The sequence below is a fragment of the Dermacentor variabilis genome, chromosome 10 (genome assembly GCF_050947875.1).
Source record: "Dermacentor variabilis isolate Ectoservices chromosome 10, ASM5094787v1, whole genome shotgun sequence".
In the NCBI taxonomy this organism is placed as follows: Eukaryota; Metazoa; Arthropoda; class Arachnida; order Ixodida; family Ixodidae; genus Dermacentor; species Dermacentor variabilis.
The window spans coordinates 91,114,777-91,128,977 of record NC_134577.1 but is presented as its reverse complement, the minus strand read 5'-3'; the positions used below and the strand labels follow the sequence as shown (position 1 = coordinate 91,128,977).

Here is a 14,201-nt window from a genome sequence, read left to right as displayed (position 1 = left end):
TTGTCTGCTGTCCTCTTCCTTCAGCGCGTCCGCCCCGACACGGTGGCAGCAACGCTAACGGCGTTATACTTTTAATGCGAAAGCATTATATGCCAGATTCCACTGAAATCCGACCGGCTCGACGGCGGCGTGACCCAAATATGGTACCAAAAATGGCCGACAGCGCGAAGAGCAAATGAACTCCGAAAAAATCACCGCCCAAGCACTCCGTACAGCTGGTTACCCAGCGAAGCTGAAACATGCGGCACCGGAGTTTGCCACTGGGTAATCCCGATGGTTCATTAAATGACCACTTGTTAGGCTGCCGGATCCTCGGCACGCCGCTGCTGCTTGCACACAGCGACACGAGCATGTTGTTGTGCCCGGGCTGCAGCATCGGCACGGTGTCGACGAGCTCGATCTCAGTTCTGCTCGCGGCGTTGCTGATCGGAAGTTGCTTGCTCCTCAGTACCCATTTCGGAGCCGGAGAGAAACTGATGCGCACGCTCTCGGCTGCGACTGAGACCAACGGCATCATTGTTGATGAGCTATTCGCGCACCTCTCTTTGTCTCCTTTTTCTCGCGCATGCGCGTGGGGTCGCACGGGAGAAGTTTTCGTCGTACATGTGACAGACGGACGAATCGGTTAGCCATATAGAGCTTCGCTCGGAATGCAATCTCGGATGTCACGTGGTGGTGATAGTGGCCTAGAAGTAAAGTTTACGTGCAGCGCTCACATTTTTTACAGCTTGCAATTGCTTGTTTACTCCCTACACACACCAGGAGGGCAGGAAGGCCAGCGCAATCGCTACCCGAAGACGTAGCTCCTGCCCCGACGAGGAGTTTCTAGCGGTGGCTCGAATCTGTTTGGAGAGTAGCATTAGCAGCAGTGCCAGCGTCATTATAGGCACCGGCACTGCAACGACCCGATCCTCGGTTTGTTTTATAATGGGTTACTTAGACTGTGACAAGGAGCTCAGGTTTTCGACCTTAGCTGCAGTGTGTTCGTGTCCAAATCACAAGGCCAGCAGTGCTGTCCGGTGCAGCAGTGTTTACAGCAATGCTCCACGTACGAAGCAATTTGCTGGCAAGAATATATCCAGGCATGACTTTCTTCGAAGAACCGGTGTGGTCCAGAGTTCCCGCCGTTGCTTCGTCGATATGTCGGAGAAGCAATGTCTCTGTCTCTGGACCGAGTTGGCTCTTCGAAAGAAGTCAGCTACATGCTAACTTCTCATGCGACATTCCAGGGCAACGCTAAATGCATGTAAATATGGTGCGGCCAGCTGGCGCTCATTTACGCGACCCATAAATTGTCTTCGAAACTTTTGCACGAACAGCAGAGTACGGTTTGGTAAAAATAAGCCTACGGATCTACTATATGAGCTACATTTGGCAAACTCTGTGCAATATCGTACCGCCGCATCGTTTCAAGACAAGATCTGTTAGCATTAAGTGAAACAGAAGTACTCGAGAGCTGGAAGGAACAGAAGGTCATTAAAATACAGAAGATTAAGATTTGACACCACGACAAGGAGATACCGACGAAGCTTATAATTTTATTATTTGACAGCGCCTAGTAGTGGTGTGCGAACATGCGAAACTTTAGAAGATTCTATTCGATTCAGTCTTTGAATAGTACGGTGACGATTCGCAAATGCAAATGTTGTTCGAATACTTTTAGAATATACTGCCACATCCAGTACGCGGCGCGTAGAGGAAGAGCTCGCGCATTGCGAAAGAGGTCCCTGCGCGATCGTTTTTCAGTTGGCCTGCACTTAAAATGTCCTGTCCTTTTTTATCAGCTCCTGCTGCTTGTTAATCGTGACTATATATATATATATATATATATATATATATATATATATATATATATATATATATATATATATATATATATATATTGGGGTTTTGTGTGGCATAACCCCTACAAAATTTTTTATAGGAAGTCTATAGACAGTCTACAGACGTCTATAGACTGTCTATAGACTTTCTATAAACCATTTTGTAAGGGAACCACTGTTTGTAAGACACGTCGTAGGGGGGGACCCCGGATTAATTTTGGCCAGCTGCAGTGCACCCAAGTACTACACAAGCGTTCTTGTAATTCGCTTCCATCGGAATGCGGCAGCCGAGATCGAGCCCGCCAGCTCGAGTAACGTAAGGGAAAACATCTTCTACATTAAGCGCATTAGAAAATATAGGCATGGGCGCCTGCAAGAACCTTAGACCGGGTGTTTTTGAGACGATGTGCATATTTCTGTTACGGGGCACGTATAACTGCGTAAACAGGAATCTGCAAACGTTTAATCAGAAAAAAAAACTAATTACAAAAAAAAAACATGCGTCGGCCGGGAATCGAACCCGGGTCAACTGCTTGGAAGGCAGCTATGCTAACCACTATACCACCGACGCAGTCGTTTCGGCGACTTTTTACATATCACTACTTTCATGTGGACGGGCTTCAGCATCGATCGCACTATTTTCTATATATCGTGTTGGTATGCTATTTGACATAGTTAGTACACAGCAGCGGGATAGTTCCACAGTCGATAATCCGTTTTAGCGAGTTAGATATGGATGTATTATTCAACTGAACACAGTTTAGGGGGTCCAGACCAAAAATGATATTTATAACTTCCTTGGTCTAGACAGCTGCCAACGTCATCCCTGCAGCATATCGAGCGGTAGTGCGACGTTGCGTAGTTTCACTGCAGCACTTGAATGTAGACGAGACCTCCAATATTGATCTGCGTGCGCTGCACATCTCGGAGGCAATGCTTTAATAGTGGTCTGTGCGAGATAGCAACGGCGCAGCCGTGCGCCGGTGCCGATCTCCTGGGCCACGTTCTAATTCCGAGCCACCTCGCTGCATCCCAAGCATATCATTTTCCAGTCCATGCGGTTGTTTTATGCTTTTGATCTTTAATTGTCATCAGCAATATTGCCTTTTTCTTTCAGTGTATCGCTAAACCTAGTTTTCCTGTACATGTTCCTAGTCGCGCAGGCGGCAAGATCGAGTTTTCTAGGCAGAAACTGCCCAGACGACACAAAGACATCCTAAGGATGTCATAAGGATGTCCGACTTGGGATATAGGTACACCGTGGCGTAGCAACGGGGGGGGGGGGGGGGGGCGCGGTGGGCCCCGGGTGCACGGGGCCAGTAGGGGAGGGGGGTGTCATATACGTCTGAAGACACCCGAAAATTGTCGATATCCTCGCCTTCCTCGACTACACCTGGGGGGAGGGGGGGGGGACAGAAGAGCTAAGGGCCCCGGGTGCCAGACGACCTAGCTACGCCACTGTAGGTACATCCCAAGGATGTCCCATTTACAGCCCGATAACATTCCAAGTGATACAAAAAGCGACTTTTCTGGGATGTTCCAGACTGGGAGGTTATTGGGATCTTCGTTGGAGGTATTTGGACTTTCCTGGGAGGTTATTGGGATGTCCCAGATTGCACAATTTTTGGGAGGTTATTGGGATCTCTTGTACTTTTTTTTCTTTTGTTAACTGCTTCACACTTTTATGGGACGGCAGTTATGTGAAATCTATGCACTTCTGAAACCAAGAGACAAAAATACAACAGGAAGTGATCACCAAAAGTATTTATTGCACAGTTAAGCAGTAATTGAGGTGCACTGTCTCAAGAAATGAGAGCGTCATTGTCCTGTTCTGAAGTTTTGTTCAGTGGTCTTTGTTGCCTTTGTTGCCCTGCTGCTGCCTGTTCTGCGGCATGGCGGAACCAAGACATGGCTGCTTTTTCTATGTTTTTTAGTGTAGCCTCCTCCTGGTTCTGCTTGATATATTCTATCAGGCAGGCTGCATAAGAAAATAAGTGTCAATGGTGCGAGGAAAAGGAGCTATGACAATGCAGACAACGAAAGTGATGATATTGTAGCAGAAGACTTACTGCACAGCAGCTTGCAAATATTCAGCTCGCAAAACTTCCCTTTGCCTTTTGCACGATACCAACTGAACTGTTTTGCCACATCCCACGACATCACACTCTTTAAGATGCGTGCAGTCTTCTGGTTTATGGTGCCACCACTTTGGACAAGCATGTGTCTTTTCTGGCAGAAAATATCAGCAATAATCAGTAAATCACTCACGTGCTATAAGAATGACGCGCTGTGAAAAAAAAAACAGTTTGCCCCCCGTTTTGCAGAAAGCAGTAAGAAAATTAACGCAAACAACTTTATTACCATTCGAAGCTTTGCTTGTTTGTTGACCCCGACATCAGCATCCCAATCAACCATGTCTCTTGTGGTCAAAAATGTCAGCTGATCAGGAAGGTTTTGGCTCTCTGGGCATGCTTCTTCAGCATTATTCTTCAGCTCTGCCAAGAGCTGGGTGTGCGTCTGTTGCACAACCTTAACTGTATTAAGGGTGGACAATATCCTCTCCATAAAGGCTGGAACACTATTTTCTCATCAAGATCAGTTATGTCAACATATCTGCGATGCTCATACAGAACTATTGAAAGTCAGCAGTGCCTCATAATTCCATTTGTGAGTCATGTTCAAGCCCACTATGCTGCGTCTTTTAGCATTGCGTGCGTATTGAAAAATTAAAGAAGTATGCTGACAAGAAATCGCTCATTACAAACAGCACAATGTTGAACAGTGCCACATGACACAAAACAAGCCCAGGCGGCATTTCATCCTATGCCTCTTCTCTGCGTGCTGTGTCACACTGCTCAAATTTCTGGTGTTTGACAAGATGTACCAACCACGCCATTTAAAGCAAACATGAGAGGTCATACATTGACATCATACGAAGCACTTGCGGATCCGTTCTTAATCCTGAGGAAGTGGTAGATGGACCTGAAATTGAGAGTGACACCATGCATTAATTACCCTCGTTGCAAGCTTCAGAAAGAAATAACTCTGGAAGCATGCAAGGTGACTGTCCTGGAAAGTACAAATGCACATTTGAACAAGTCCAATAAAAGTGTCGTTGTGAAAGAAGAATTGGCATTCACCAGCATGAAGTCTCGATGGCACACTTTCAGTTTCGGATCTATCAGCTCTTCCGAACGAAGGCCTAGGACTCGCAGATGCACCTGAAATCAAAAAAAGGCTGCATCTATGCATACGCTCAACACACAATAAAAAAAAAGTGGTGAGCAGCACTAACATATCACGACTGAGCTGTTGCGTGCATCCTTGCGGCGAATTAGACAAATTTACTTTGTGATGTTGTGTTAGGAAACATATACCCAAGTTTTAGCCTCTTGCTTTATCAAGAGCAATATCGTGCTTACAGTGAAGACAAAGGATTTGGTATTTAGCATTAACATAGGGGAACTCATGGTTACTTTCTTGCAACAATAATGCTTCACATTGGCAACACATAAGAAACTTAAATCAAGATCTACTTCGCACACTTTGCCATGTAGTTTTTCTTTACATTTTTAAGTTGAAGTGAAAAAGATGCACAATACCAACCGAGCGTTTCTTTCGGTGTCGCCCAGGCATCTTGAATGACGCGTGGGCAGCAGCTGGTTCATAGCCACCTGAAATTGTCATTTTAATACAATGCTTTTAACCTATCCACACACATAGCTTTGTGCTGGGACGTGTGCTTGTAAATGCTTATACTATGCTAAGTTTTGGTTAAGATGGTAGACTCCCAGTTTTTAGCACAATGTAACTGCCCAAGAAGAACAGACAGTTGATATGCTTAAGGTTTCTGAACTCATAACTCAATCTCTGCCTTGAGGCAGCTTTGGGGAAGTGTGAATGTTCGTATTTCAGTGCGCGCACTTGCACACAAACAAATTAAGAAAACTTCTTTCATAGCAATGTTTGTTACCAGTTGGGGTGGTGTTGGCGGCCTAGAAGGTTCGTAGTTTGAGTCATCACCCGAGTCGTCAGTCGTGTATTGCTCACTGCTGTAATCAGAAGCCAAGGCACTTCGTTTTTTTTTTCCTTTTTCCGCGTCCCACTTCCTCTTCACAGCTCATGCCCGAATGATATTGCAGGAAATTCTGCTTTTCACATGCCTTTTCGTAAGCGTCTGAAAAAGGAAGCCTTTACAATAGGAAATCCCACAAGTAATCGCGCGACCTTACCAGCCCAGGATTTCACCACAGAGTTGGCTTGTGTCCAGCTAGGAGATTGTGCAGCACCCTCAACAGTGGCTCTAAGCCGCTGCGACGAATTTTGCAAAGTAGGCCAATATGTCCTATTTCTTTTTGGATTAAACCACGAACCGTGAACAACTGCCAAGCTGTAGTCCTCCTCGGGAAACTCTGCAACAGCAAACCTGTCCACTTAAAGGAAAAATCGAAGTACAGTATCCTCCCACAGCTCAAAGACATCAAAGGGAAGACAACGAACATACACAACTGAATATATCGGCCTGTTTTACAAGTCGAGCATATACAAATTTGTGAATATACAATTGATTTCGACTTTGACATAATTAAGAGATCAGCAATACATTTCTCACATCAGTACAGGCAAAGCGAATGATGTTTTTTAAATGCCAAGAAATAAAAGCAAATATTGAACTGTTAAACAGAAACAGAAAAATAATAAATAGAAGTGTAAGAAATCACTGCAGGTGTCGCATTGGAAATACGGCATCCTTTCTGCCAAAAAGAAATCTCACACATTTCAGTGTGGTATCCGAAACAGGCCGAAAGTGGATGTCTGAAAGATTAGAAGCCAAAAATATGTTAATGAGACAGGATTTTCATGGATAAGTATAAAGGTCTTCCAATTTCTGGTACTTGCTCCCAACAAGCACAGGCATGTGGCTCACAGCACAGACTGCAAAGTTTTCAACTTTGACAATGCTATCATCATTTAGCATGCACGTGCAGTCCCTCTTGTCCACTTTTACGGTGGCGTCTTGAGAAAATAGGACACGTTTGTACTTAGGTCCTACACAACCTAGTGGAAGTGGTCCATTATCATGCCTCATCAGCAGTTTTTCCTTTCCTGTGAAGCATACAGAGCCTGAATCAAGAGCAATACAAGTTTCTGGTCTGCTGGACATGCTAGCCAATGCCCGCTCTTCCATAATTCGATTGTAAAGTTGCTGAATAAGCTTTTCAGGCTTTCTGACATACTTCTTTAGCCTAGGCATGTAATTTTCGAAGGGGAATGCACTGTAACCATGCAGAGGTGCAGGAACTCGAACGTCGTCTGCGACGTGAACCAAACAGTGGACATTGAATGAAACAGCATGCTCACCGTATATTTCAATGAACACTTTAACAAAATGCACAAGCAACCTCTCTGCATACTCCAAGTTCCGAGTGCATGCCAGCGGGCTACACAGAATGCTCATGGCGACGTGCAACACCATAAAATTGTCTACCAGATGATCAGGTATCCTTGACTTCAGGACCACGGGGCCAGTGTACAGCATAATAAGCCGGAACTCTGAAGCCTTCCACCTGTCAATGTCTGACAAGCTTCTCGGCTTTCGAGACATCTCTGATGGCACATAGGGCCGTATTTCAGTACTTGCTCCTGAAACAGACTCTCTTGATCGTTTTCCTATTCTATAGGCCTTTTCTCCTTTAATCCAGAGCAGCAGAAGCTTACGAACAACACCTAAGCAAGTCAGGTGCATATAGTCGAGTGGAACCTGCCTAAACAAGTCAATGGGAAGATCCTTAAGGATTGCGTCCACAATGTGGTGATCTTCCTGATCTACATTACGAAAGCTTGCATCTGCTCGCAATGGGGCATCAAGTTGAGGGAAGCACATATGACCATGCTTATGATTCCCTTCGGTAGTGCATTTCGGACAGCTGAAGTATCCACTGTGACCCTTAATGCCCAGAATATAAGCCTTAGCAGGTGCATCACAGATTATTGCACCAAGTTCTACACGAATCAGTTGGCTTCCAACAGTAACACCATGATGCAGGGCTATTTTCAAGTCAAACACAAACTGCTGTAGGAAGGTGTTAGAATGGAAAGCCTTAGACTGGCCATAATAAATGCCAATTGGAAATGGCTTACTGCTTTCACAATTTGCTGCTCTGCAGAGAATAGGCCAGAACTAGTCTCGTGTGCTTTCTTTAAGGTAGTCCATCTACATTCACCTGGAGTATGAGTGGATTAGGCACAGGCAGAACATTTTTCAATGCCTCCTGAAGGCCCTCAGTTAAACCAAAATGACAATACTGGCCTGAACCCATTGGTTTAACACCATATGCTAACCTTGATGTTGACAAGAGAGCTCTGGCAGATTTCGAGAGGCTAGAAAAGCAAGCATGTGAGCGCATAACCTGCAATAAATGTGTAATGGTAACGTGGGGCACATCTCTCTCTATACACCAGACCTGCAGCTTTTCTTTGAAGGAAACTGTGTTTGGCTGGTCTCCTTGGGACAATGGGTTATCACCTAGGGAGCGCATTTGTTCAAGAGTTGAATTACAAGGCCTACCATCTCTCGGTGGGCTGTCAAGACATGCACGAACTTCGTCGGTGCTCATATCTGCCTCCGGAAGTTCAAGTGGAGTAAGAACACCGCAACTAGGCCTACTACCACTCTCAGAAAATGAATGCTTAAACGACTCGGCAGCGGGCCTTACCACACCATATGTAGTGGAATAGGCACTCGGGGCTTCAGTTAGACACGAATCTGCTACTTCAGCAGATAATATTAAGTTAAGGTCTTCCTGCACGGCGCGGCGCAGGCGCCGGTATACAGTCATTCTGGGCAGTGCAGCCATATGTTCAAGATAGCTGTGTCAAACGTACACACGTGTCCAAGAACACCCAGTGGAATCTCTATTGGACTAACAGTTTCAACAATGACTGTACAGACATTAATCGGATGCTATAATTTCCGCTCAAGGCAAAGCAAAGAATGACATCACCTAAACTTACTCCTACTGGCAATTTTGCCCTACACGTGTCCACAATCAGCATGAGCCAACACTAGAATAGGAAAACAAAGAAAACGTGTGAAAGCTGCGAATAATGCATAATGCCCATGCATTAATCACTAGGGTTCAATACATAAAGCACTTACCTCGAAGCTTAAGAACGCAGGGACTCAGTTCCAAAAACCTTGGTGCGATACTGGATATGTTAGTACTAATGAATGTACCAGCCGGGTTGCCATGGCGTCGCGATGATAGCGATGGCGCTGGTCATTACACGCCGAACTCGCACCTTAAAAATAAATACTGCATTGTTATTACTTTTGTTAGGTAACTACGTATACTTGTATAAAGAATAATTTATTTTGGCACTTAAAATATGTTTTTCTTTCTTTTTTGACTTTTAGTAATGCGAAACCACGGCTTGTTCAGCCGTTTCTACGCTGTGAGTATGCGGCGCGTCTGCAAAACACGTACGGCAGCTGTCAGATGGAGTCGGTGTAGCAATTCATTGTAGGAAGAAACAAATGAGCACAGCATATTTGCATTTAACGACATTCGCGGAAAATTATATTTCACATGTTTACATGACCGCTGCGCCGCGCGCGCCGCCAGCGCCACATCGAGGCCGGGAAATATTGGAGTTCCAGATAAATAATGACAATATAGACATGCAAACATCAATTGTCACTGCTTTCTGATATTACTATGCTAATGTAATGGCGGTGCACTCCCATATACACGAGGGCACTAGTTTGAAGTCCCAATTAAAGCCGACCATGGATATTTTTGGGATGATCCCAACGTGTACGCCCCTAGGATGTTATCGGGAGCTCCATGTTTGGACGTGGGATGCTTGGATGTTTTGGGGACATCCCTGGGATATCATGTGTCGTCTGGGAGGTTCACCTCACTTGGAGGTATGGCTCGCGAGATACACCGAACACCCAGTCACCCGGCAGTGAAACATATCCAATACGACGCAATCTTACCAAAAGAAATTCATGGTAACAACGGACCTCCCGTCACCCTGAAGCTGCGGCAGGATGCAGCGTCGAAATTTGTGAAGGCCAATTAAGCCGGTACATTTCGTCCTGTGAACGTCATTTGAAACGGAGCTTGATCGACTGCAGGAACAAGGCTACATCGAGTCGACGCAACATTCCGAATGGGGTACATCACTTGTTGTCGTCTGAAAGGAGATCAGAGCTCTACATTTCTGCTGGGACTAGCGGAGTACAGTCAATCTACCAAAGAAAGCATCGGGATACCCACTGCCGAGACCCGAAGAAGTATTCAGCAATCTTCGGTGTGGTAAAACACTTTCAGCGACTTGGTCTTGGACACAGCCTACGAGCAGTTCAAGGTGAGCGAGCAAACCTCTCAGCAAGACTAAGTGCTTCTACAAGGTCAACAGACTGCCATTTGACATAGCTGCAGCACTAGTCACGGACTCAACGCTTAATATGAGTCCGGGCTTTTGAGTCTATCTTAATGATAGACTCAATGGTCGTCAGTGGTGCTTCTGGCGAAGAGCACTCAGCGCACTTAGTGCTCGTTCTTGAGAAGCTAACAAGCTCTAGCTCGCGCATCAGCAGAAGGAAACGTCTTTTCTTTTCTGCGGTGCCAGAAGTGATCGAAGTTTCCCAGACACTTGATTGGTGCTTAAGGTGTCCGTCCTACTGAAAGCCTGGTGCGAGCAATCACCGAGGCATGAGCTCTAACAAGGAGGAACCGCAGTCATTTGCAGGGTTGTTAACGTCCTACGACCGGTTCTTATAAAATGAGGCTAGTGTGACCAACGACCTATACCAACTCCACCAAAAAGAAATTCCTCAGACGTAGTTGCCACGCCATCAAAGTGACTTGAAGACCTAAGCGAGCTACTCCGCAAGTGCACTGTTATAAGCTATTGCGACTAGAGCAAAACATGTTGCTGGCCTGTGGCGCATCACCATACGGAGTGGGTGCAGTCCTCTCACAAGCTGACGACCAAGGACGGTAAACCCCGATTACTTTGGCGTCGCGCACCATATCGCAAGCAGAGAGGAATTATTCCCAGCTATAGTTAGATAGCGGCTTGCCATCGTCGACGCAGCCGAACATTTTCACCGCCGCATTACCGGCAGACTAGTGGCCTTCATAACTGATCACTGGTCCTTGTTGGCTATTATACGGGTCCTCAGAGGCCAATGCCACCGAAATCGTTGCCGCGAATGACGCGTTGGCGCATCAAGACGTCGGCGTACGATTGCGAGCTTACACACCGCACTGGAAAGAAGCACTATAGAACGCCGACAAAATGTATACGCCGCCTGTCGCTAACACCGCAGTATAGAAGCACCGAAGATACACTCGTCTTCGAAAGCGCTGCCGAAGCCTCCGCTAACAGCTGACACGGTATCAGGATCAACACAGGGTTGCACAATATTGAACGAAGTCTACGCAGCTGTCCAAGGAGGAAACGCGCACAACCTCAAGGGTGATAATATTGACGCTTACCGCAATGTGAGCTACGGAGTCGACAACTCATCGTGGCTGCGTTACTTTGGGATCACGAGTTGCGAGTTCGGTAGCAGTTCGCGGACAAGCTGTGTCGTGTCGTTGGTCACCGCACCCTATCGAGGTATTGCCGCTATGAAAAAGTGTGCCAGAAGTTGAATATGGTGGCTCAATATAACGGTTCAAATGCAAAACTTGCCTACATGTGAAACCACAGCGCTTCGCAAATTCCCGAATGGGAAAGACCAAACATGCCTCGACATATTTTGCGTATTCATTTTGCTGGACCTATTGAAATGCGTGGTTGTGGTAGACTCGTACAGAAAGTGTCCGGAAGTGAGACAAACGGGAAAAATGACGTCGGCGGCAGTTATCGACTGTCTCCCCGCCCATTGTTTGCAACGTTCGCCCTGCCGCGCCAAGTAGGTTCAGACAGCGGAAGTCCATTTGGGTCTGCAGAACTCCCCAAATTTTACGGCGAAAACAGCGTCTCGCCCGTCACATCAGCTACTTACCAACCCGCGACGAACGAACAAGCAAAACTTTTTGTTGTGCTAGTTGGTGCATGTTACTGAAGTACTATAGCGCCAAACAGGCGACACAAGAAGAGACACGGACAAGAAGGGACATGAAAGCGCTCGTCCGTGTCTCATCTTGTGTCGTCTGTTTGACGCTTGAGTACTTCAGTAACAAACGCACTAGCCGAGCGCTCGTGACCGAGATAAAACGCGCCATGGAAAGGGGCCAGACGAGATCACTGCAGCGCCGCATCCCACGCTTTCCCTTCAGACACCTCAACGCCGTTCAAAGCACCACAGGGGCAGACTGCAGCGAAACTGACGTTCGGACGGGAAACGAGAACCCAGCTCCCAGCACTTCTCCCCGGGCCTCCCGGCGAAAACATTCTCGGGAGGAACAAAAGCTCCTTCCCTACGCAAAACTCGAGAAAGGCCAGTGATAACTCGCCCGCCAGTTCAACAAACAGCCAGGCCGAGTCGAGTTGTATGTAGATGAGGTTCATCTTGCTCTCACGCCATCCAAACAGAATTTACTTCGTTTTTTATCACTTGCTCTATGGCATTAGTTAGCAGTGCCTTGCGCTCTGGACCCAGCTGTTTGTCCAGCTGCATCGGCAATTCACCGGGTCCTACTGTCATGTCGGTAGGGCTGTTTTCTTCTGTTTTCTTCCGACCCGCCGCGGTTGCTCAGTGGCTATGGTGTTGGGCTGCTGAGCACGAGGTCGCGGGATCGAATCCCGGCCACGGCGGCCGCATTTCGATGGGGGCGAAATGCGAAAACACCCGTGTGCTTAGATTTAGGTGCACGTTAAAGAACCCCAGGTGGTCAAAATTTCCGGAGTCCTCCACTACGGCGTGCCTCATAATCAGAAAGTGGTTTTGGCACGTAAAACGCCAAATATTATTATTCTGTTTTCTTCCAGTAAGGACTTTATACACTACCTTTTGATCTCCCGGGCTTTTTTTTTTTGCTGGATCTGTTCGACTCAGGTCGACGTTTTCATTCTTACCAATGTTATTCCTAATGGCCTCGCTAGTGCATCGCAGTGCACCGTCTCCTTCGAAGAATCACCGTCTTCGTCCCTTGTAGCCGTTTGTGAATTTTTAGTTGAAGCTCCGAGTGCTCTTACATGGTTCCATTCCTTTACATCCAAAGTTTTAAGCACCATTCGTTGTCAACTACGCAAGCGCGGTCAGCCACCTTATCTATAGGCGCAGAAAAACGAAACCATGTCGCATCGCATCATATCGGTTGCTATATATAGATTATGCTTTTTCGCCTTCGTTGATTCTGCGATGTCTTCCTATTGTTGCATGCCGCTGTGCACGCAACGATGGTGTCGTGACAGCGTCTGCAACAAAGTAAGACTGCTTTTAGCCTAATTTCCAGATTACTTAAGCGAAGGAAAAAATACAGACGCGAAACTGATTTTGTCACCGAGATAGGCATCGCGTTCTGCTCCCGAGCTGTAATCGGCATGCGTGATAGCGTTGCTTAGCCTCGATTCTCATTTACCTGCGGATTTGGGTTGTCATTCCCTGCGACACAAACTAGACTTAACCAGCAACCTGTGGCTCATTCTAGATATGCACACTTTTAACAGCCGGACACGCCCGCCCAAGAGGTAGAGCGCGGTAAGCATTTGCTTGTCGCTTTTCCTCACCGACGAAAGTGCAGCACGCGATAGTTCCGGAGAAGTGCCGCCAACCATTCTTAAGAACATCGGGAAAACCATGTATTAAAGATTATGCGACCTTGCTCGAAAATAATAACTTGAGCTTCCCACGGATAAACAGCATTCTTTGCTTTCTTTCCTCCCGTCCCAAATGTTCGGGATGGATTAACGTTGATAGGGTACCTTGGTTAACTTTTTGTGTTCATTTTTGCAAGAGAAATCACTGGTATTGTCGACGTGGATGTGGAGAACGCTGCTAGATAAGTGGAATGCAGTAACTGACTGCATCAGCTGCGTTGGCGCAGCACATACATCTCCAGTGCCACCACACTACTCGATGTAGAGGCCCGAAGCCCTCACCTTCCCCCCTTCCCCTTGTAAGCATCCCAAGTGCGGAGTGTGGCGTGACGCACATACTTACTCGGCTGTCCGCTGATCGCCTGCTGACAGCACCGCCGCACACATCAGCGGCGAAATGAGAAGGCCAGGCTATAGCTAACACAAGTTCGGTGTAAACGCTACAACGCGAGCGGCTCATATTTTCGTGTCGCATTCGTCGGTCGCTTGTAATTCCGAGCAAACAGAAACGTTTGACGTCAAAGGCGCAAGATATGAAAGCAAATGAATAAAAAAAAAATTGCTGGCTCTCCCGTAATCGAGAGTAGATGTAAG

The 14,201-nt window shown here is 46.7% G+C and overlaps 1 protein-coding gene, 1 non-coding gene and 1 pseudogene across 2 annotated transcripts; all 3 read right to left on the bottom strand.

Annotated features, from left to right (window-relative positions):
- Nucleotides 1-2,322: 2,322 nt before the first annotated feature.
- On the bottom strand, nucleotides 2,323-2,394 carry TRNAG-UCC (transfer RNA glycine (anticodon UCC)). The gene has a single exon. It is a non-coding gene; the product is annotated as a tRNA-Gly (tRNA).
- A 1,132-nt stretch (nucleotides 2,395-3,526) lies between these two features.
- Nucleotides 3,527-5,629, bottom strand: LOC142559655 (uncharacterized). The gene is made up of 4 exons (XM_075671225.1): nucleotides 5,430-5,629; nucleotides 4,185-5,044; nucleotides 3,893-4,052; nucleotides 3,527-3,801 (listed from the first exon to the last, which is right to left on the bottom strand). The coding sequence occupies exons 2-4, from the start codon at nucleotides 4,386-4,388 to the stop codon at nucleotides 3,626-3,628; spliced, it is 540 nt and encodes a 179-aa protein (XP_075527340.1). The 5' UTR covers nucleotides 4,389-5,044; nucleotides 5,430-5,629; the 3' UTR covers nucleotides 3,527-3,625.
- A 911-nt stretch (nucleotides 5,630-6,540) lies between these two features.
- LOC142559333 (uncharacterized) lies at nucleotides 6,541-8,450 on the bottom strand (annotated as a pseudogene).
- Between the last annotated feature and the right edge of the window lie 5,751 nt (nucleotides 8,451-14,201).

What these genes read in the sequence shown, in the direction of transcription:
- LOC142559655 (XM_075671225.1), bottom strand. Translation starts at nt 4,388, where the DNA reads ATGGAGAGGATATTGTCCACCCTTAATACAGTTAAGGTTGTGCAACAG. An exon ending in AACAAGCAAAGCTTCGAATG is followed by an intron (nt 4,053 to 4,184) that starts GTAATAAAGTTG and finishes ATTTTCTGCCAG; the next exon opens with AAAAGACACATGCTTGTCCA. An exon ending in TATTTGCAAGCTGCTGTGCA is followed by an intron (nt 3,802 to 3,892) that starts GTAAGTCTTCTG and finishes TTTCTTATGCAG; the next exon opens with CCTGCCTGATAGAATATATC.